The following is a 24,011-nucleotide window of genomic DNA, read 5'->3' as shown; positions in this document are numbered from 1 at the left end:
CAGGGCTCCAGGGTGTGACCAGAGGTATGTGACTGACGCAGGGAAACGCAGGCTTCAGATAAGTTATAAGCAATATAATTTATTAACACTAACAATACAAACATAAACGCAGTGCAATACTAAAACATAACACAGTGCAAACGAACCAAACCAAACCACCCACAGATAACAATATATACAATGCAAGCGTCGTCAGGCAGGCCGGGTCAATAACAATCGGGCAGGTAGGTACAGGGGGTCAGGCGGAGAATGGTCGGGGTCACAAGCCAGGGATGAAACAGGAGAAGTCAGCAGAGGTCCGGAATCAGGCAGGGTCAGCAACGAATCAGACAGAGACAGGAACAGGAACAGGAATGCAGGCACAAGATACAGGGCCCAGGAAAAACACACACACCAAGGCAAAGACTGCAGGTCTGGCCATTACTTAAATACACCTGTATAAGCAGTTTCAGGTGTTAGGCTGGCTGCAGGGTTGAGTCTCTGATTGCTGGGAGCACCCGCTGGCCAGTCTTGGTACTGCAGCCCACAAGGCAGGTGGGTCCCACCATTACTGGAAAGTCCATTCCTGACAATAATACCCACATTTTTGGTAAAATATGTCATGCTTTAAAATTGTGCATGGCCATGGAACGGCGACAAACTACAGTACATTAAATTATCCGTAGACAACGCTTTAAAAGCCCTTATAGGTTACCAGTTTAGTGCTAAACAGGAGGTCAGACACTAGAATTATTGCTCTTACTCCTCACATTACCTCATTTGATCATTTGTTTACAAATGCATGTAAGACCCACTGTACGTATTCAATCGCATTTGCGGGGGGGAGGAGCTTGCTGATAACTGCTTGTAAAAAACAAATCAGAAGTGACAAAATCCTTAGGTTTGTACAGTGCTTGCATTTCCTCTTTTGGCAGCCAGCAAGTTAGGTCGCAGCAGCCCCAGCCTAGGAGTGGAGAGGGGGTCCGGGAATCTTTCGCTCCATGTAGAAGTGTTTGGGCATCTGTGAAGCTGCTCGTACCACTTTTAAAAGGGAGCCTTTCGTTGGCCTCAAATTTTGATATTGGCTTTATGGCTGCAGTTAGTATAACCTCTTCAGCTCAAGAATGTACAGGTACAGTGAAGGAAATAAGTATTTGATCCCCTGCTGATTTTGAATGCCCACTCACAAAGAAATGATCAGTCTAAAAATCGAATGATAGGTGTATTGTAACTGAGAGACAGAATAGCAACAAAAAATTCAAAAGAAATGCATGTCTAACAAATGATGCACTGATTTGCATGTTCATGAGGGAAATCCATATTTGATCCCCTTCACAAAACATGACTTAGTACTTGGTGGCAAATCCCTTGTTGGCAATCGGAGGTCAGACATTTCCTGTAGTTGGCCACCAGGTTTGCACACATCTCAGGAGGGATTTTGGCCCACTCCTCTTGGCAGATCCTCTCCAAGTTTTTAAGGTTTGGTGGCTGACGTTTGGTAACTCGAACGTTCAGCTCCCTCCACAGATTTTCAATTGGATTAAGGTCTGGAGACTGGCTAGGCCACTCCAAGACCTTAATGTGCTTCTTCTTGAGCCACTCCTTTGTTGCCTTGGCCTTGTGTTTTGGGTCATTGTCATGCTGGAACACCCATCTACGACCCATTTTCAATGCCCTGGCTGAGGGAAGAAGGTTCTCACCCAAGATTTGACAGTACATTGCCCCATCCATCGTCCCTTTGATGCGGTGCAGTTGTCCTGTCCCCTTAGCAGAAAAACACCCTCAAAGCAGAATGTTTCCACCACCATGTTTGACAGTTGGGATGGTGTTCTTGGGGTCATAGGCAGCTTTCCTCCTCCTTCAAACACGGCGAGTTGAGTTGATGCAAAGAGCTCGATTTTGGTCTCATCTGACCACAACACTTTCAACTAGTCCTCCTCTGCATCATTCAGATGTTCAGTGGCAAACTTCAGATGGACCTGGACGTGCTTTCTTGAGCAGAGGGACCTTGCGGGCACTGCAGGATTTCAGTCCTTGTCGATATAGTGTTACCAATTGTTTCTTGGTGACTGTGGTCCCAGCTGCCTAGCGATTATTGACACCCCCAAGTGGTGAGATCTTGCATGGTGCACCAGACCTAGGGAGACTGACAGTTGTTCTGTGTTTCTTCCATTTGCGAATGATTGCACCAACTGTTGTCACCTTCTCACCAAGCTGCTTGGCAAAAGTTTTGTAGCCCAGTCCAGCCTTGTGTAGGTCTATAGTCTTGTCCCTGACATCCTTGGACAGCTCTTAGGTCTTTGCCATGGTGGAGAGTTTGGAATGTGATTGTTTGATTGTTCCTGTGGACAGGTGTCTTTTATACAGGTAACAAAATGAGATTAGCAGCACTCCCTTTAAGAGACTGTTTCTAATTTCAACTTGTTACCTGTATGAAAGACACCTCGCAGCCAGATATCCTGCTGAATGATAGGGGATCAAATACTTATTTCTCTCATGAACATGCAAATCAGTGTATAATTTGTTAGACATGCATTTCTTTTGAATGTTTTATTCTGTCTCTGTGTTACAATACACCTACCTTTCGATTTTTAGACTGATCATTTGTGAGTGGGCAAACATTCAAAATCAGCAGGAGATCAAATACTTATTTCCTTCACTGTACATCACCAAACTCATCTGCAGATATCGTCCCCTCTGTTCCTCCCAAGACATTTATTTATTTCAGGTACTTATATTGCGCTGTCAGTTTACACAGAGCTTTACATATATATTGTACATTCACATCAGTCCCTAACACTCAAGGGGCGTACAATCTAAGGTCCCTAACTCACATTCATCATACACATACTAGGGCCAATTTAGACAGGATGCAATTTACCTACCAGCATGTCTTTGGCGTGGGGGAGGAAACCCACGCAGGCACAGGGAGAACATGCAAACTCCAGGCAGGTGGTACCGTGGTTGGGATTCAAACCAACAACCCTAGTACTGCCAGGTGTAAGTGCTAACCATTTAGCCACTGTGCTGCCCACATCTTCCTCTACAGCTCCCTCTCCTCACATCCTCCCACGCTTGCCTCTAGGACTTCTCCAGAGCCTCTCCCATCAACTGGAACTCCCTACCCCAGTATGTCTGGTCAGCCCCGACCCTGTCTGCCTTTAGGAAGTCTTTGAAAACTCTCTTATTCAGGGGAGCCTACCCCACCTCTGCCTAAGAACTGTACTTGAGTCACCTCCATCAGATCATCCCCTGCAGCTATCACCTTTTGTACCACCTCCCCCTTCCTTTAGAGTGTAAGCTCCATGAGCAGGGCCCTCATATTCCTTCTGTACTGAACTGTATTGTAATTATATTGTCTCCCTTATATTGTAAAGTGCTGTGCAAACTGTTGGCGCTATATAAATCCTTTATAATAATAATAATACTGTTCAATCCCAAATGTGATAGCTAGTATTCATAAAAGACTGCCTTTTTAAGTTCTTGTAATTAGGGCTCTAAATATTATTAACTGAAACAGGTATACAATTGTTTACACTTGTTCAAAATATTGTCAAATTCACTTCTAAGAGTGCCAACAAAGTTCCTAAATCTTATTCTTCTTCAGCCTGGGTTCACACTTGTGCGGTGTGTCATACCACGTATTATTCGCACAGGAACTGCAAAGCATTCCTGTGCAAATTATATGTGAATTCTGTGTGGTGTGATTTTAGCCATTCATTTGGTATGGCTCAAATTGCACTGCATTTGCACCAAAAAGGTGCAGGACCCTTTTTTTGGTCTGCACTAGAATTGTATTGGGTGGGTATTCACATCCATGCGATCTGATTCTGCACATTGCACCGCATTTTGCGGACCGACTTCGGGGTGTTGTTAACTGAACATACACACCCGCAGCAGTTCACATGAAGAGGGTGCGATTTGTGATGCGGTGCAGAATTTGCACAGAAACCGCTGCAAGTTCTGCACCGCATCATTGTGAACCCAGGCTCAATGGGTGTTCATTGGACACAACTGCTAACAGTGCAGGGTGCAGAGCTAAATTGGTCCTGTACTTCATAAAAGCTGCGTAATTACAAATGTAAACAAAGGCTACTGCATCATTTCCTTTTGCACATTGATAGTCTGTGAGAGGAAACAAAGTCCTCCCTACACCAGAGGGTTTTTTTTTTTTTTTTTTAATGGTATCATGAGAGCCAACCAAAAGTCTCCCTGATTGCTAGCAACACGCAGTACAGTGTCACCACATCTGTGAAGCTAGCCACAGTATACAGGATTGTTATCTACACCAGTAAAGTGTCCCCAGACCATTGTAGGCCAACCAGAGTGTCACCAGACCAGTGTAAACCAGCGACAGTGTTACTGATTGCTGCTAGACAAGTGCAGCCAGCAACCGTGTTCTTGAATGCTGACACAGCAGTCAGTGTTGCCATACCACTGTAATGCAGAAACAGTGTTCCTAATCATTGCCATACTAGGCAGTGTAAGCCATCAACATTGTTCCCGATGGATGATCACACCAGTCACATTGTCAGCAGACCAGTGTAAGCCCTCAACAGTTTTCCTGTTCATTGCCACACAGCATTTCTGATTGCTGGTCACACCAGTACAATGTTCCTTATCACTAGACACACCAATTGTAGTGTCACCACATCAGTGTAAGATCACCAATGTTCCTAATCGCTAGACACGCTAGTCCCAGTATCACTAGATCTGTGTAAGCCAGCAGGTGTTCCTGATCATGGGTCACACCAGTCAGAATGCTGCCAAGATCCGTTTTCCTGATTGCCACTATGCCAGTCAGTCTCACCAGACCAGTGTAAGCTAGCATCAGTGTCCTGATCACTATCAACACCAGTCACTAGACGTGTGGTTCGTTTTGTTCCGAATTTAATTTTTTTTATTTGGAGATTTGGATGTTTCTGAATTACAATAGTAATTTAAACTAATCTGAAATAAAAAAAAACTAAAATTTCATCTGAAATTTGATTCAAATAGAATTTGAAAATGAGATCAAATTCGAAAACAAGAATAGAACAAAATAGAATAGAAAAGAATAGAGTAAAACGGAAGAGAATAGAAAATAAAATTATAGAATAGAAAATAAAGAAATAGACTAGAAAGAATAGAATAAAACAGAGCAGAATAGAACAGAATAAAAAGTATAGAAAATAATAGAGTAGAAAAGAAAATTTAAAATAGAATGGAATAGAATAACATAGAATATAACTGTCTTCCAAAATTTGAATTTCGAATAGATTAAATTCTAATAGAATAGAAAATAATAGAATAGGAAAAAATAATTTAATGTCTTCGGAAATTTGAATTTCGAATAGAATAAATTCTAATAGATTAGCAAATAAAAGCATAGAATAGAAAAAACTTCAGAACAGAATATAACTGTCTTCTGAAATTCACATTTTAGAAATGGAATATAACCAACTTTTGAATGGAATACATTTGAATAGAACAGAAAAGCATATGATAGAAAAAATAATAGAATATAACCAGCATCCAAATTCTAATTGCGAATAGAATAGAAAATAAAAGAATAGAATAGAAAAAAACAATAGAATATAACCGTTTTCGAAAAGTCAGAACAGAATAGATAATGCAATAGAATAGAACCATCTGTGAAATTTCTAATAGAATAAATTTGAATACAATAGAAAATAATAGCATAGAATAGAAAATAAAAGAATAGGAAAAACAATAGAACAGAATATAACCGTCTTCCAAATTTTTAATAGAATAAATTGGAATTCGAATGCCGATTTTGAATTTTTCAAATTCAGTTGAATTTAATTCAATTCGACTGAATTTGGAAAATTTGGATCGAATTTTAAATAAAATAAACAAGACTAAATTAATGCCAAAAATCAATTTAACCCCTTTTTTTTGTTCTGCACATGTCTACCAGTCACAGAGTAGTCTAATCCAACAAGAGTGCTCTGATCACTACCACACCAGTACAGTGTCACCAGAGCCAGTGTTACCAGCACCAGTAGCCTGATCGCCAGCCACACCAGTACACCGTCGTCTAGTATGTTTCAGTGCTGATTCACACATGTACAGTGTGAATTGGAGCTTAGATTTCACAGTGAATTGACACAGTAGCTGTTCTCCAGTTCATGTTGGGTTTCCATCAACTTCAGAACACGATCAGCTCAGGATTTTATCCTGTTCACAAGTTTGGTTTAGAAAAGGTTCCTATAGAAGTAAATAGCCTGTAATCCACACCTGAACTGGTCTGCACTGCTCAGAAATCGTACAGGACTCTTTTTTTTGTAAACCACACTGAATCTGCATTGGCAGTGCACCGGACATATGTGAACAGGCACCATAGGAAGCAATGTTACTTTACATGTCATGCGAATTGGATGCGTTTCAAACTGCATCCAATCCACATATATGTGAACGGGCACAAAGTCTGAATTTGTGTCCTGGTTGCCATTACCAGTGTTATCAGGTGCTACTACAGTCACTGCAAAATTGTCCAAAACTGTACAGTGGATATAAAATGCCTACACATCCCAGTATAATGTTTCTGTAATGTACAAAAATGAGAAAGATAAATCATTTCAGAACTTTTTCCACCTTTAATGTAACCTATAAACTGCTTTGAATAATATAAATAGTGTGTTTGGTTTGTGGAGTTCAGATATAGAGTAGTTCTGCTTTTACGTTTAGGACATTGTTCTCATAGATGGGGTATTACATAAAACACCCCATCATAGCTTTGACAGCCAAGTATTTATCAGTGTTGGTATTGCCCAGTATATGTCTGTAACAATGTTATTCATTTGTAAATCTTCCCAGAAAGGTGCAGGATGCAATTCTAGCACTCTGCTACTGCTTCCTGTACGTATTTTGAAATCTGTTGCATTTGTGTAATTTCCTCATTTCTCAGTCACTCTGTACCAACATGTTACCAGTAAGGATTTCCTTTTCTCAAATCTATTTGAAAAGATAAACTTCTTGAACAAAATCCTGTTGATTCTGCAAATAAAATGTCAAGGTGAATTGGTCAGGTAAGTGCTACTATATTAAAAATCAATAATATAATGCAAAAGTTGTTCATCACAATTTGCCTTGCGGTCCATGTCTTAGAATGTGGTTACCATGTGCTGCACTTTGATCCAATAACCCTGTTGTGAGCGCATTGGTTAATGTCCTAGTATATACAATCTGAGTTTACTTTGTGGTATATACTGTATAGATATTACGAGTGTGCTTTTTACTTACTGTTTAGACCACATAAAGCAGCCCGTACATGAATCAGTTTTTTTTTTTTTGTTTAATCAGCGACTCAGTTCCCCCTTACACACATTCAAGGTGGCTAGGGGTATCCTCCGTCTGAGCTTTTTTTGTTCTGGCAACAGGAAGACTTCAGAATACACTGAATGAGCAGCAAAAAACTGACACATCTGAATCGGTAGATCGACGTCTGCACAACCACAGCTCCCCTACATCGATTTAAATTCAGCTGGTCCCTGCTGAATGGGTTGAATTTTGATCCATATATGGCTGGCTTAAGAGTATCCATGCCTGAGAGGTAGGGAATCTAGGTCCATTTGTTACTGCTTTTTGTGTTCTGATTTACAATAAAGGTTAAAGTGTGTGGGCTGGGCGGCAGGCGGTCCTTACTTGCCGAGTACAAGACTGTAAACCCATGGGCTTCTTGGGCTACGCCAGGCAGTGTGAATTGGGTCAAACGCCCTGCACATGAGGTACCTTTCCCATTCTTGTGCTTATCAATGCCCCAGGATGAGGCTGTGGCTGCTTTCAGATGAAATCAACCTTAAGGCAGGTCCCCAACTTAGAGATGAGCTGTGCACTGTGTACAAATGAACAAACATGCTGAGTCCCAGCAAAGGAAAACTTGTTCTCCCCCTCACCGGGCTTGTTCTGGCCATAGGGCACACCAGGCCGGGCTGAAGAAGAGCGGCCTGTTGATGACCAGGCCACACAGCAGGAGGTAAGCACCGACCGTGGACTGAATAGACCTAACACAGACCACGGCCGCCACTCACCTCCCACTGTGCAAGCTGTGCCCAAAGCAGTGCCAACAGGAGGAGCAGCAGTGACGGTTCCAGCGACAGGCAGGAAGCACCGCCGAGAGCCCCGATCGGCCGCTGCACACGGCCGCACTGAAGGGACAACGGCGGCCTCTCTCGTTCACCCGCCGACACACTATTATAGCTTGGCGGTGGATTGGGCTGTCTGTTTGCTGAACGGGGCTGTCTTTTTGTTGGACGGGCCTGTTCAACAGAAGCCAGAGGTTTTCCCTAATGTGCGGTTTCTGTTGTTGACGGACCTGGAGAATTTTTTGTATTTTAGCATTCATTTTTTTCTCTGAAACTTCGATCAAGATCTGACTTCCTACTGTCCTGGTCTATCTAACAGTATTCATCAGTTATCCTTGGTGTGTACTTTGGGGACTGTACCTGGACTACTAGCCCATAATGTTTACTTTGGGCACTGGATCCTGCATTAGGCATTTACCTTGGCATGTAGTACAACATGGTAGTTAGCCACAAGGTACTATACCGTTTCCAGGGCCATGGTGCATTTCTATGTTGCCAAACTGTGATGAGCAAAGCCTGAACCACTAATAGTCCCAGCATCATAAACAAGACAGGATTTATCTGTGGACTAGCACCACTTTCTGGCTTTTACTAAAAGAAGATGAGCTGACTAGATACAGCCAATGGTAATATGAATTAATCTTTTACAGAAATTACAGGAAAAATTTGTCCAGTCTGTCTGAATTTGTGTGACATTTATCCAAGGAATGTTTTATAAATAGACTCCCATGTGTTCCCCCCACACATTCCTATATCACAAGGAAATAATTTTAGTCTTGCAAGTCCCCAAGAATTTAGCTTGGTTGATAAGGACATGCAGCCCAAACCTTCATCCCCAAATTGTATAAAGCTTAACCTTTATTTTGTGTTTAACTAAAATAGATGTTTCTGACAATCCACTATGTTCACTCATAGTTTCTTACTGCACTCTTTTAATGTACAAGAGTAAAAAACAGGAGCACATTTCTTTTTGGTCCTGTCTCCTAAAGTCATTCTCTCTTAAAGAGGAACTACACTGCACCTAAGCATCGCAAAACAAAAACACTATTTAATTCATTTTTAATATTCAAAGCAAACTTCCACATCCCTGTCTCCGTGCTTTATTTTACTGAGAAATCACTTTTAAAAACACCCTTCTAGGAATTCTGGCAGCTGCCATCTTGAGCAAGGGCAGAAGAACTTCCTGGGATCTGCAATCCATCTGCCTTAGCTGAGAAAACCCCTCCTGAAGACTCCTGGGATGTATGACATCATTTGCCTAGGCATGGAAACCAGGCAGTAACTAAAAAAAAAAAAAAGTTTAAAACAAGTAAATATAATATACTTTCCTATCTATTCACTAATGCTAGCAGCATAAGGGTTAAAAATAGTCCATGTTGATTGAGAGAGTGAAGTTCTGCTTTAATAGTGCATCTTCTAATGCTCATTTATACCTTTGCCTGATTCACGGTCAACTTAAACTCTGTAATGAGCAGAGAAGACTCTGACATTTAACAATTTGATTACAGAGGTTGGGTTGATTATGAACAGGTATGAGCTCAGGGATGTTTGGACACGTCCACCTGTCACAACCTGGCAAGGAAGCTGTCAAAGCAGACAACCACTTGCAGTATAGGGAGCAAAGACATTCTTTGCTACATGGCCACATGTATACATGCCTTTGGAGGGTTGTCATCTCATCCCTTTAAAACTGAACACATATTACACAGGTTCTGTGGCTGATTTAAAGAGGAGTTCCAGGCTCCCCCCCAAAAAAATTAAAAGTCAGAAGCAAATACTGTAGCTGCTGACTTTTATAGTGTTACTAAACCCAGGACCCTGCATTCACTAGTATCTGATCTCCCACAGAACATGGAAGTGCAATTATTTTAGTAAATATTAACTGCTAAATATCTTTTCTTATCAGCAGTTAGAGCACTCTTGTGACTTCTTTCAGTGTCTAGCAGATCACTGGTAAAGCTTGTAGGAGGAGTTTTCTTTCTGCTTTAGGAGGATGCAGAACCCCTGAACTCTGTCTGGACAGTGCTGATTGGCCTTGTGCTTCACATGCACTCTCCCAAGAAAAAAAACCTCTCTAGAAATACACACCAAACTGAGCAAAGTGTCTCCACACAATGTCTTATCAGGAGATAAGAGGGAGACACTGGAAAAAGGGAAGGATCAGAGAAGTCAGGATCAAACGGCATTTTTAAACAATGCAGAGGATTAACCCCTTAAGTTTCACAGGGAGTATAACAAGCACGCTTTACTGCATATACAGAATGATTTTACTGTTGTGGGTTTAGTAACACTTTAATATAAGGGCACTTACCTGTCCAGGGATCCAGCACAATTGTCAACTGGGCTAGTTCCTCACTAGCCTCTGGGTTCCCGATGCTGGCATTGCGAGAAAGGTAAACCAGAAGCGAAGCCTTGCGACTTCACAGCTGTTTTCCTACTGCGCATGCTCAAGTCACGCTGCACCTTGTGATTGGTCCCGTAGTCTTCTGGGACCTGTGAAGTGTCCCAGAAGACTGCAGGAGGGGGGTCCAAACTGAGCAAGAAGTGGGAGTGTCAACACCAGGTACCTGCTCCCCTCTCCCCCCAAAAAAGGGCCAAACTTGGGAGTGGAGGGTGGGGAAGGGTGAAAACAAGCAGAGCTTCCTCTTTTGGGTGGAGCTCCATTTTTAAAGTGGTAAATAAACTCAGTGCCTTATCTGCAATGAATTAGCCTCAGAAGCTGTGTAATATGTTTGGTTTTAAAGGGATGAGATGGCATCCCTAGCCCCTTGTGTACATACAGAAGCAGGGCAGGGAATGCTCTGCTGCCCATGATTGGCTGTCCACTGTATCAGCTTTATGGTGGAATAGCTCAGGTAGGCTCCGACTCCTATCTGAACATATCTGAACTCATCCCTAATTGTGACTTGGGCCGACGTTTGAGGCCCCATATACAGCCTGAACTTCCAGGCATCCATGGTTCTGTTTTGCCATCTTGGAAACTATTTATGCCTGTTTAAATTCATTTTAATAACAAAATCAAGTTATTAAAGGCCAACTTCAGGATCATGAAGAAATCCACCTTTGCAGTGCCCCTTGCCCTTTACCACTGTAAGGATTAAATGCTTGTTATGTCAAGGAGTATACTGCAGACTTGGTCAATTATCCGGCTCCCTGCACTAACCACCTCCAGCGCTCTTCTTCTCTACCCTAAGCTCTGGTCTGTGGGTGCAGTTTTGGCATCATCATTTGACTTAGTGGCAGCTGCATGGGACTGATTGCAGTGCTGGAGGGACCCTGCTGGAGCATGGAATAGGGTAGGAATTTATTCCTCATTCCAGCACCCCTAGACATAAAGAGAACTTAACCCATGTAATGCAGGGGTCCCCACTGCAATGATTTTGTTTTTCCATTATCTTGGAGTTTGGTTTTAATGAATGAGAGTTTCTCTTATGTTCATTGAGAGACACAGGTATTGATTGAAGATCAGTGCCAGTGAGTAGGATGTCGGGTGCCAAAAAAACTGAAAAGGTAGCTAGGAAGACAGCTCCTTTGGGTGGCTTAAAGCAGGGTGTTTAACCTTTTGAAGAACGAGGGCCATTTAAGTGATGTGGTTACTGGTCATGGCCGACAATGAAATGGTTCAGAATTTCACATTTTTTTTTATTTTGAATAGCATAATGAACATTTTCCTCCTGCAGCCACTGAATGCTGGCGGGAGGTAGAGGAGAAGCCGGGTATCATCAGTTGCAGGAGGAAAACAAAAAGGATCAGTTCCTGTATATGCCACCCCTGCTACCCCTCCTGTTCAAGTGTAAAACAGAATGCATCAGGGGGGCCCACAAGCCCCCCTGGAGCATATCGCAGGGTCTCCATTGCTACCCCTGACACTACACAGGTGGTTAAGGGGTATGGTAAAAAACAACCCCCCCCCCCAAACACAAATGTAAATGAGCCCTTTCTTTTATGAGTTTCCTATAAGGTTGCGTTTACACTGATGTGCTTCAGTTTACCAGCACTGTGGGTGCAGCGCAGTGCACCTGTGGCTTTCCTGCGAGTTAGCTGCGCTTTGCCATAGACTTCTATTATATCTTGTGGGTGTGGTGCACATTCTAAAAGTGCACCAAAACTCCTGTATTCGGTTTGAGGTCGACAGCCACAACAGAGGGCTCCAAGGACCACACGTTGAGCACCTCTGGCTTAGAACCTTCACCTTTTGTGTAAGAAAAAAAAAAAATGCAAGTAAAAATGTGCATTTTATTTATTTATTTTTTTTCTCAGAAGCCTGCAGAGCATTGCACCCATGCACAGTGACCAGTATTTTCTGCTGTGCAAGCACAGCCCAACCCCTGTGTTTGGCGGCAACAGCCGGTTGACCAGGGAGCAGGCAGCAATTTTTGATCTGCAGCTTCTCTCCTGTACATGGGACTCCAAGGATATGCAGGATTCCTGGAAGGCTGCGGTTTTTGAAGGAGCGAGGCAACATTTTTCAGCAGAAGTGGTGTTTTTTTTAAGGGTTTTTTTTGTTAACTTTTTTGTCTAAGTATAGATCTATACTTAGCCCAAGCATGTTTGAAGCTATTTACTGATGACTGACTCACTACCTCTACTGGAAGTTTATTTTAAGCATCAACTACTCTTTCAGTAAAATAGTACTTTCTGAGATTAGTTTTGATCTTTCCCCCAATCAGTTTAAAGTCATGTCACCGTGTTCTTGATTTTGGTTTCATGTTGAAAATACTGCCCTCCTGAACCTTATTCATCCCCTGGATGTATTCATGTCTCCCCTTTCCCTTCTTTCCTCCAGACTGTACATGTTAAGTTCCTGAAGTCGCTCTTGATATGTTTTATCCCCCAGACCTTTCACCATTTTTGTTACCCGTCTCTGGACTCATTCTCTCTTATCAATATCTTTTTGTAAATGAGGTCTCCAGAACTGGACACAGTATTCTGAATGAGGTCTAACTAAAGATCTATATAAAGGAATCGGGACCTCCTTCCTCCTGCTGCTGACCCCTCTTGTGATAACTAAAGATCTATATAAAGCAGTGGTTCTCAACCTTTCTAATGCCGCGACCCCTTAATACAGTTCCTCATGTTGTGGTGACCCCCAACCATAAAATTATTTTCGTTGCTACTTCATAACTGTAATTTTGCAGTGGGAGGAGTAGTGCCATGTCATTGGTGTCAGTGGAAGGAGTAGTGCCCCATCACTGATGTCAGTGGGATGAATAGTGCCCCATCGTTGGTATCAGTGGGAGGAATAGTGCCCCATCACTGATGTCAGTGGGATGAATAGTGCCCCATCACTGGTGTCAGTGGGAGGAATAGTGCCCCATCATTGGTATCAGTGGGAGGAACAGTGCCCCATCGTTGGTATCAGTGGGAGGAATAGTGCCCCATCACTGATGTCAGTGGGATGAATAGTGCCCCATCACTGGTGTCAGTGGGAGGAATAGTGCCCCATCACTGGTGTCAGTGGGAGGAATAGTGCCCCATCACTGGTGTCAGTGGGATGCATAGTGCCCCATCGTTGGTATCAGTGGGAGGAATAGTGCCCCATCACTGATGTCAGTGGGATGAATAGTGCCCCATCACGGGTGACAGTGGGAGGAATAGTGCCCCATCACTGGTGTCAGTGGGAGGAATAGTGCCCTAATCGTTGGTGTCAGTGGGAGGAATAGTGCCCCATCGTTGGTGTCAGTGGGAGGAATAGTGCCCCATCGTTGGTGTCAGTGGGAGGAATAGTGCCCCATCGTTGGTGTCAGTGGGAGGAATAGTGTCCCATCGTTGGTATCAGTGGGAGGAATAGTGCCCCATCGTTGGTGTCAGTGGGAGGAATAGTGCCCCATCGTTGGTATCAGTGGGAGGAATAGTGCCCCATCGTTGGTGTCAGTGGGAGGAATAGTGCCCCATCGTTGGTGTCAGTGGGAGGAATAGTGCCCCATCGTTGGTGTCAGCGGGAGGAATAGTGCCCCATCGTTGGTGTCAGTGGGAGGAATAGTGCCCCATCGTTGGTGTCAGTGGGAGGAATAGTGCCCCATCGTTGGAGTCAGTGGGAGGAATAGTGCCCCATCATTGGTGTCAGTGGGAGGAATAGTGCCCCATCGTTGGTGTCAGTGGGAGGAGTAGTGCCCCATCATTGGTGTCAGTGGGGGGAGTAGTGCCCCATCGTTGGTGTCAGTGGGAGGAATAGTGCTCCATCACTGGTGTCAGTGGGGGGAGTAGTGCCCCATCACTGGTGTCAGTGGGAGGAGTAGAGCTCCATCACTGGTGTCAGTGGGAGGAATAGTGCCACATCATTGGTGTCAGTGGGAGGAATAGTGCCCCATCATTGGTGTCAGTGGGGGGAGTAGTGCCCTATCATTGGTGTCAGTGGGGGGAGTAGTGCCCCATCATTGGTGTCAGTGGGGGGAGTAGTGCCCCATCATTGGTGTCAGTGGGAGGAATAGTGCCACATCATTGGTGTCAGTGGGAGGAATAGTGCCCCATCATTGGTGTCAGTGGGAGAAATAGTGCCCCATCATTGATGTCAGTGTGGTGGAGGGGAGAATAGTGCCCCATCATTGGGGTCGGGGGGGGAAATAGTGTCCCATCGTTGGTGTCAGTGGGGGGAGGAATAGTGCCCCATCGTTGGTGTCAGTGGGAGGAATAGTGCCCCATCGTTGGTGTCAGTGGGAGGAATAGTGCCCCATCGTTGGAGTCAGTGGGAGGAATAGTGCCCCATCATTGGTGTCAGTGGGAGGAATAGTGCCCCATCGTTGGTGTCAGTGGGAGGAGTAGTGCCCCATCATTGGTGTCAGTGGGGGGAGTAGTGCCCCATCGTTGGTGTCAGTGGGAGGAATAGTGCTCCATCACTGGTGTCAGTGGGGGGAGTAGTGCCCCATCACTGGTGTCAGTGGGAGGAGTAGAGCTCCATCACTGGTGTCAGTGGGAGGAATAGTGCCACATCATTGGTGTCAGTGGGAGGAATAGTGCCCCATCATTGGTGTCAGTGGGGGGAGTAGTGCCCTATCATTGGTGTCAGTGGGGGGAGTAGTGCCCCATCATTGGTGTCAGTGGGAGGAATAGTGCCACATCATTGGTGTCAGTGGGAGGAATAGTGCCCCATCATTGGTGTCAGTGGGAGAAATAGTGCCCCATCATTGATGTCAGTGTGGTGGAGGGGAGAATAGTGCCCCATCATTGGGGTCGGGGGGGGAAATAGTGTCCCATCGTTGGTGTCAGTGGGGGGAGGAATAGTGCCCCATCATTGGTGTCAGTGGGAGGAATAGTGCCCCATCATTGATGTCAGTGTGGTGGAGGGGAGAATAGTGCCCCATCATTGGGGTCAGGGGGGGGGAAATAGTGCCCCATCGTTGGTGTTAGTGGGGGGAGGAATAGTGCCCCATCGTTGGTGTCAGTGGGGGGAGGAATAGTGCCCCATCGTTGGTGTCAGTGGGGGGAGGAATAGTGCCCCATCGTTGGTGTCAGTGGGGGGAGGAATAGTGCCCCATCGTTGGTGTCAGTGGGGGGAGGAATAGTGCCACATCGTTGGTGTCAGTGGGGGGAGGAATAGTGCCCCATCGTTGGTGTCAGTGGGGGGAGGAATAGTGCCCCATCGTTGGTGTCAGTTGGGGGAGGAATAGTGCCCCATCGTTGGTGTCAGTGGGGGGAGGAATAGTGCCCCATCGTTGGTGTCAGTGGGGGGAGGAATAGTGCCCCATCGTTGGTGTCAGTGGGGGGAGGAATAGTGCCCCATCATTGGTATTAGTGACACAAATGATGGGGCACTATTCCTCCCACTGACACCAATGATACTTACTTTGCTGACCCCTGCTCCAGCCTGGGCTCGCTCTCTCACTTACCTGTCAGCTGTCTTCCTTCTCTGGCCGCTCTCCTCTTCACTCGCTCCGGCAGCTCCCTCGATCTTCTTTGATGTACGCGCGCTGCCGCTCGGCTCCTCCTCTCCAAGCTCCACCTCCTCGCCGGTGATTGGCCGCCTGTGTGCCTCTCCTGAGCTACAGTTCCGGTGGCCAATCAGCGGCGAGGAGGCGGAGCTGCTGAGCGATCCCGGAGGTGTGGCCAGGTGACAGGAGCAGCGTATCATCCCGCCCACACATCGCCTGAGACGGAGGAGCGGTGTCTCAGTTCCTAAGACCATCGGAAATATGTGTTTTCCGATGGTCTTAGGCGACCCCTGGGAAATGGTCGTTCGACCCCCAAAGGGGTCGCGACCCCCAGGTTGAGAACCGCTGATATAAAGGAATCGGGACCTCCTTCCTCCTGCTGCTGACCCTTCTAGTGATAACTAAAGATCTATATAGGAGAATCAGGACCTCCTTCCTCCTGCTGGTGACCCCTCTAGTGATAACTAAAGATCTATACAGGGGAATCAGGACCTCCTTCCTCCTGCTGGTGACCCCTCTAGTGATGCATCCTAGAATTCTATTTGCATTCCCCACTGCCTGGCCATACTGTTTGCTCATTTTGTAATCATCTGAAATAAGTACCCCCAAGTCCTTTTTTTCTCTGAAGTGCTGGCCAACACGGTACCCCCAATGTTGTACTCTCTCAAGGGATTATTTTTCCCTATGTGCATTATTTTACATTTAGAAACATTGAACTGTAATTTCCACTTTTTTGACCAATTTTTCAGCAATACCAAATCATGTTCCATGTTGCATACACCTCCAGGGATATCAACCCTATTGCACACCTTTGTGTCATCAGCAAAAAGACATACCTTACTCTACAAACCTTAAGTTATATCACTTACATATAGATTAAATATACCAGTCATTAGTGGTGTACCAAAAGGCTCTATACTAGGTCCTGCTCTTTTTTATGAGTTAACCCCATTTACAACCACATTCTGCTATCTATCCTTTAGCCAGATACATATCCACTGAACCACCCAAGGGCTAACCCCTAGCTTGTACAACGTTTGTATTAAATCATTATGTGGAACTGTATCCAATGCCTTACTGAAATCAAGATATGCTATGTCCACATCACCACCCTGGTCCAAAACATTGATAATATAGTAAAAAATCCAATCAAATTAGTCTGATATGATCTGCCCTCAGTAAAGCCATGCTGCCTTGGATCCAGCAAGTTGTGTGTTTTTAAGAGCTCAATGATCCTTCTTGATAGTAGTGACTCCATTAACTTGACTACAACTGATGTTAAACTCACTGGCCTGTAATTGCCAGCTTCTAACTTGCTGCACTTCTTGTGGATAGGTACAATATTAGCTGTCCGCCAGTCATGGGGAACATCTCCTGCTAGAAGAGATTGATTAAAAAGATCAGTTAATGGTACAACAACTACTGTATACCTTAAAGTTCTCTTAGAACTCTGAGTTGAATACCATCAGGGCCCATTACTTTATTAATCTTTAAAGTGTTACTAAACCCCGGACCCTGCATTCACTATATCTGGTCTCCCACAGTACACAGAAAATGGAAATGCAATTATTTTAGTAAATATCCACTGCTAAATAACCTAATTCTCATCAGCAGTTAGAGCAGTCTTGTGACTATCAGTGTTCAGCAGATCACTGGTTAAAGCTTGTAGGAGGAGTTTTCTTTCTGCTTTAGGAGGATGCAAAACACCTGACCTGTGTCTTGACAGTGCTGATTGGCACTGTGCTGATCACATGCACTCTCCCAAGGAAAAAAAAACTCTTTAGCAATACACACTAAACTGAGCATGTGCAGAGTGTCTCCATGCGATATGTCTTATTAGGAGATAAGGGGAGGATCAGAGAAATTAGGATCACACAACACTTTTACAGTATGCAGGGGATTAACCCCTTAGGTTCCACAGTGAGTATAACAAGCATGCTTTACTGCATATACAGACTGATTTTACTGTTTTGGATTTAGTAACACTTTATCTGAGCCAGTTCTTCTGCTACCTCTTTCTCCAAAAATACTAAAAATTAACCATCATTAATAGAATCAATATGATTTCTCAACTTATTGTTAGTATAATTTATTTCTGAGAAGACTGAACAAAAGTAATTGTTTACGTGGTAAGCAAAAGATTAGCCTTTTCAGATAGCAAGGTGTCACAAAAGCATCTCCTTAGCCTATACATACAGTATATGTGGTGCTTACGCCTGAGGGATCCGCTTGGCATGACGAGTTCTGTGTTCGGCCACAACTTGGTGCACTGCTCTGTCCCCTCTGACACACCTGGTTAGATAGTGGGATGCTGGAGCCCGAGCACACTACTCCTCACTCTACACCAGCTGGCCAAGAGCTCGGCTACATAGATACTTCAGACAACTGTTTTCACTTTTTTTTTTTTTTTGCAAGAAGTGCTGTTTTTTTTTGTTTTTAATTTATTACATCAAAATACTGAAAAACATGGCGAGCCCACACACCACAAGGAAAAAATTATACTTCAGCCTGTAGAACTTTTCAGCCAAAGCTAGAATTGGCCAATGCTACCACAACTACCTTTATATAATTTAGTGAGGGTATGTACAGAGGACCAGGTCACAACCTTACAAGACCAAAGCATAATGATGGCATGCTCAAGAAGAATTGACCAACCTAGTAGAATGAACAGTTACAGTTAAAAAGAACATCTAATTTCGTAAGCCTGAGTCAGTTTGTTGAATATATCTAGAGATAGTAGCAGGAGAAGCAGCAAGTTCCTTGTATAGACCATCGAACATAACCAACATGGAATCGGTCTGATGGAAGGAAAAAGTAGCTTGAAGGTAAAGCCCATTAGCCCTGACAACATCTAAGGTATGTAAAAGGATATCCTTAGGGTGAGAAGGAGCTGAATAGAGTGGGGAGCACAATGTCTTCTGGTGAAGGGCAGAAACTAAAACGCACGCTCTTTGGTGCCTACGATTGCCCTACACATGTTAGTGAAAGCAATAATTCTAGTACCAGAGCTCCTGTATAACCCTAAAGAGATAACCTGTAGGGGACTTATAATACATTGCCTATGGAAAAAATATAGGGTACTGAAGTTTTCAGCTGTTTCATGAGCGCACACACGCAAAGCCCCTACAGGTCAACAGTTTAGTATTATGCAGGAGTTCTGGTGCCAGAATTCTTGCTTTCACTCCGGCATGCGCTGAGGTCAATCACCATTTTTGTACATAGCTACCCAAAAGCATGCATTTGTGTGTGGCAGGAGAGGGGCTCTAAATTTTTTTTGCGGGGGGTTGAATTTATTATTATTATTTTTTTTAAGGTTTGACATGTTTGGTATCTATTTACTCGGCACAACCTCATCTTTTAGATTTGTCAAAAAAATTGGTTCAGCCTAAAATTTGCTTTAGTGTATTTTTTACTGAAATTTTATATTTCATAAATCATTTAACTAATATCATTTAACACAAAAAATTGGAAGTACTAACATTTTATTCTCTACAATGTCTGCTCAGAAAATATTTAATGTTTACAAGGTTTTAAGTAATTTTCAGGCCTAAAATGATTTTTAAAACATGTAAAAAAAAAATGTAAAGCATTTAAAAAATGGATCCGAGACACAGATGGTTAAAATGCCTGTCTTTTGTGCCCTAACACTGCCCTTTCTCTCCTAGCAGGCACAGCGTGGAAGCTTTAATTTGCCTCACTTGCTCATTACACGATGCTGTTGTGGAAGGGCGGCAAAATGCACCTTTGCCTGAGTAGAAAAAATCCTTGCACAGGCTCTGATTGTACTAATAAGTAAAAAATCCTATAGGCAGTTTAATCCACTGATTGATTTCCATTTAAAAGCTTTGTCTTTCAATGACTCATTGAAAATAATTTTATGAGTAGAAAAATTCTGTATTTCCTTTAATTTTATATATCCCTTTTCTTTACAGAGGCTAAATTAAAGATGTTCGGCACACCCTGGATTTTAGTCATGGCGGTGAAGCTACTATTAGCCGGTATTTTAATATTTTATTTTATATTCTTGTCTTTTTTTAAATGAAAGTAGTACTTAACTTCTGAATGATTCTCTGTTGCCCAAATTGCAATCAGATGCTCTGGTAAATACCTGATGTCAGTTCATGGGACTCTCTCCCTAGGACCCCACAATGCCGCACTTGGTGCTGGCCAGTTCCTAGAAGGGATCTGTACATAATCTTATGTAAGTGTTGACTTGACCCGCAAACTACAAAACTACATCTGGTCTCTAATCTGCTTAGTACTATATAATGAAAAGAGGTCAGTGACTAGACTTAGTTCTGTAGCTCTCTTACATTTGTGTCAGTTTATAACTATGTCCGTTAACGTTCGTTAGGTAAATGTGAGTGCTTGATATATAGCTGGTAGAGTAGGGGCTGACCACAGAGACGTCATTTAGATGTAGCTGGTCAACTTGAAAATGTATTGCAGTTTATGCAAACCAAGTATCCCTTTTTTGTTGCTGGAAGAATTACAGAGAAACTAACCTTGGGAAAGGCAGGCAGAGGGCAAATGTTTAATCACCAGCATTGTCTGTGGACTTTCTGTGAGTATTCTACAGTATTACTGATTTACCATGTTTTGTTCTGCACTGTCTTTGTGTGGAAGCGGCCATCTTGGTAGAGGCAAGGCTTGCTTTCTCATGTTAAAGCCTCCAGCAAGAAGGTCAGTGAGCAGCACAGTAGTGATATCAAATCTCATAACACTAGAAATCAAAGTCAGCAGTTCCCTAGATCTCGCACTGTGGATATACAAATGAGATTCAAAGCACAGGATTGCACAGGATCGCATACAGAGGAAGTGCACTGCTATTTTTCAGGAAAATTTCAGAAGAAAAGGTAAATTGTTTTGCGTAACGTTTCACGATTAATGACCATGAACAAACTCGTTCTTTCTCAAGGATACAATCACTGTGGGAGAATCATCCTTTTTAACTAATACAAAATCAATCCTATTTAATCTCCCTAGGTGATTAACATCTATTTACTCAGGCTAAGCACAATCATGTATAAATTTCATCAATTAAAAAATAACCTTTTCATTTGAAGGATTTAATAACTATTACAGGCAGATATTTAACCTGTTACAATCATTAAATCCCAAATAGCCAATTGCTCTTGTACAAGATATCAGTTGTGCTTTATCCTGCAATAGCATTTTCTCAGGAGTCCCCCCCCCCCCTCTTTTAATATTCACTGTTTTCAGACCAATAACTCTATTATCCTTAAAATTACTGCCATGGATGTTCTGAATATGTTCTGAATATGAATAATAAATCACAGGGCTCTGTTTTCATTGATCTTGGGTGCTCCTTGATGCAATCTTTAAGCATTTTTAGTGTTTTCCAATGTATAAGTATACACTTCAACAAATCATACAATATATCAGTTCTACAAACTATTAATTTGTTTAAGCAGTGTATACAGTCTATCCACCTAATTTTATTTTTTTTATCCCTAATCATGTATAGAAAAATACTACACTGCAAAATTAATAATTGCTAACAGGATGAGCCTCTAATATTCAATTACTTTTAGTCCTTTTCTGTCTAAAAACTATACTAGGATATTTTCCAATTTTTAACCTCTCATCCTGTTGCGCTATTTGCCAGTCCTTACGTATAACCCATTTAATACAATCTGCCATAGGTGAAAATTTGAAAGGAAAGAAAAATTGACCATCCTTTTACCATCTTTCCCTTTTAATTATCAATCAGATCCCTCTTATGTAGGCTACTTGCTTTATCAGTTCCTTATTCACTTCCTTTCTGTCATATCCTCTGTTTTCTAATCTCCAAAGTAGATCTCTAGGTTGCATAAAAATGTCTTCTCCCATTTATTATTTAGTTTCAGTCTCACAAATTGACCATATAGCTCCAAAGAGCAGGGCCCTCAATCCCCTCATGTTTTGCACTGTATTGGTATTGTTCTGTCACATGTTTTGTCCCCCTTTGTAATGTACAGCGCTGAGCGAACTATTGGCGCTTTATAAATACTGTATAATAATAATAATAATAATATAGAAGGACTTGTTTTCAGTGGTGTATTTAGGTTGCCTGCTGCCCTAGGCAACACAAAAATTGGCACCCCTCCCCCCCCGGAGAGACCCTGACATTGATCAACAACACCCCAGCCCCCAACACCCTCAGCCGAGAGAGCCTTCCACTACCACCACCCCCCATACACTGGCAACCCACCCCAGCAAGAGATAAGACACTTACCTTCACAGCTCCGGACATCCCCGGAAACAAGAGTCAAGCTCTGCATATACCATCAAGCAGCCCGCAGCCTCTCTCAGATCCCACCTGGTCCCGGGGCTGCGTGTGTCCCTTCTTCCTTCCTACTTTTGGGGGACGGTGCTGTCCCCCATGAAAAATGCTGCTGCCCCCATGAAAAATGCCACCCTAGGCAAGTGCCTTGTTTGCCTTGTGGTAAATACACCCTGCTTGTTTTACATGAAGAGGCTGGTAACTCCTGTATTTTAGCAGAGGGTTTGATGTTGTCTCCTGCCTATATTCCATAGTTACCAATCCACTTTCTTCAATGTTAATTCTCGGATCAGAGAAGAAAACAGCATTTCCACCAAAGTCCAATGTGCTGACATTGCCAATCTGCTGATTGAACCAAGCCTTGTACAAAAAAAACTGCTTTCAAGCACAAAGATTAAACAGTTACAAACAAACTCTGTATACTCCACAAACTCTCTACTTCATTTAAATATCTGCTCAATTGTTCTAACAACCTCCCTATGTGGAATATGGTTATAAAGGTTAATCAGTTGTCACAAACTTGTCTTCTACAAAACAAATTATTCAATCTTTGAAATAAATCAGTCATTCAATGAAGCTGATTGGATCAAATAGGTATTTACAAATAATCCAAACATTTTTAAATTCTGTTAAAGAGTCACAAGAAGAAACAACTGTGTGTCCAAATGCTTATGAATGTTAGGCAGAAAATACCATACTGGCTTTCTAGATGATTGTAAAAGTGTCAACTTTCCTAAAAAGAGGCTTTTTTCTATACTTACTCTAGTTAAAGGGTGAACTCTACTTTGATATCTCTTTGTGAGATCTGATATTAAGTGCTCACATGCCAAAATACTATGCAATTGCAAGAGCTTATACAAGAGCTTTGACATGGATAGGTTGTTGTTAGATTTTTAAAATGTTATACCCCACTATGTGCATTTCAAACATTCAAGGGTTTTGTTTTGATTCAGTATAAAATGAATGAGAAATAGTTTGAAATGACTTATTTTAAGCTCATTGTGATATGTTTAATTTTGTACTGATGTAAGTTATGACTTGTCATATTTGTCTTTAATAGTGTATTCATGACACTCAAGGGTAACAGTGGAAAACTCTTGTATGTGTTCAACGTAAAAAAACAAAAAACATAAAAAACATTCATCGTCTTGGGAAACTAATTCGGATTGACGATGTATTAGATCAAAGGATGATTCCCTTGAGTGATTGTATCACTTGCTTTGGGGAAGGCTGCTCACATGAAATGGTCTTTAGCTGATTGATTTTAGACTTGTTTCAACTTTCCTTAATTATCACAATAAAGAGAACTGAAAGTGCCCTAAATTTCTCTGTGGAAAAAATCATCTGATTTGACTACTGCCATAAAAAACATTTCTTGGTATGCTTAATGTGTTGCACTGTTTCTTTACCAGATAATGATGTGAGGGAAGCCAAAATATTTCCACACGTGGAATATGTTCTGTTGGGGTCAGATGATACCTTTTACTGCAAGGTGAACAGCACTGGCTACACAAGTGCAAATCTGTCCTGGACATTGAAACCAAATATAACTGCAGGAGTGCAAGATGGGTGTCTAAATGAGACCGTGAGATTTATTACTCTACAAAACATCTCAGCTGCATCTGTGGAGATAACCTGTAAAAGTTCTGCAGTTGATTCCAATAACAACCAACTGGATCAAATTTTCTTCAAGACTGGACGTGAGTAGAATATAAGAAACATAATGCCTGTGATTTTCAGTACAGTAGAAAGGAACATTCACTGACACTGAGCTGTACATTATATAATCGT

The 24,011-nt window shown here is 42.7% G+C and overlaps 1 protein-coding gene across 1 annotated transcript in view; it reads left to right on the top strand.

Moving 5' to 3' along the window:
* The first annotated feature begins 6,900 nt into the window (after positions 1-6,900).
* The window catches only part of LOC149453649 (interleukin-31 receptor subunit alpha-like), a 56,290-nt gene continuing 39,179 nt past the window's right edge, over positions 6,901-24,011 (top strand). The window contains exons 1-3 of the mRNA XM_089688078.1: positions 6,901-7,010; positions 19,867-19,932; positions 23,633-23,920. Coding sequence (XP_089544204.1) covers positions 19,881-19,932; positions 23,633-23,920 — 340 coding nt within the window. The 5' untranslated portion in view covers positions 6,901-7,010; positions 19,867-19,880. The remainder of the gene's footprint in view (positions 7,011-19,866; positions 19,933-23,632; positions 23,921-24,011) is intronic.

This window comes from Staurois parvus, unplaced genomic scaffold (assembly GCF_062004578.1).
Source record: "Staurois parvus isolate SC_StPar_1 unplaced genomic scaffold, SC_StPar_1.0 ptg000445l, whole genome shotgun sequence".
Lineage (NCBI taxonomy): Eukaryota > Metazoa > Chordata > Amphibia > Anura > Ranidae > Staurois > Staurois parvus.
This window is presented reverse-complemented; position numbering and strand designations above follow the sequence as displayed.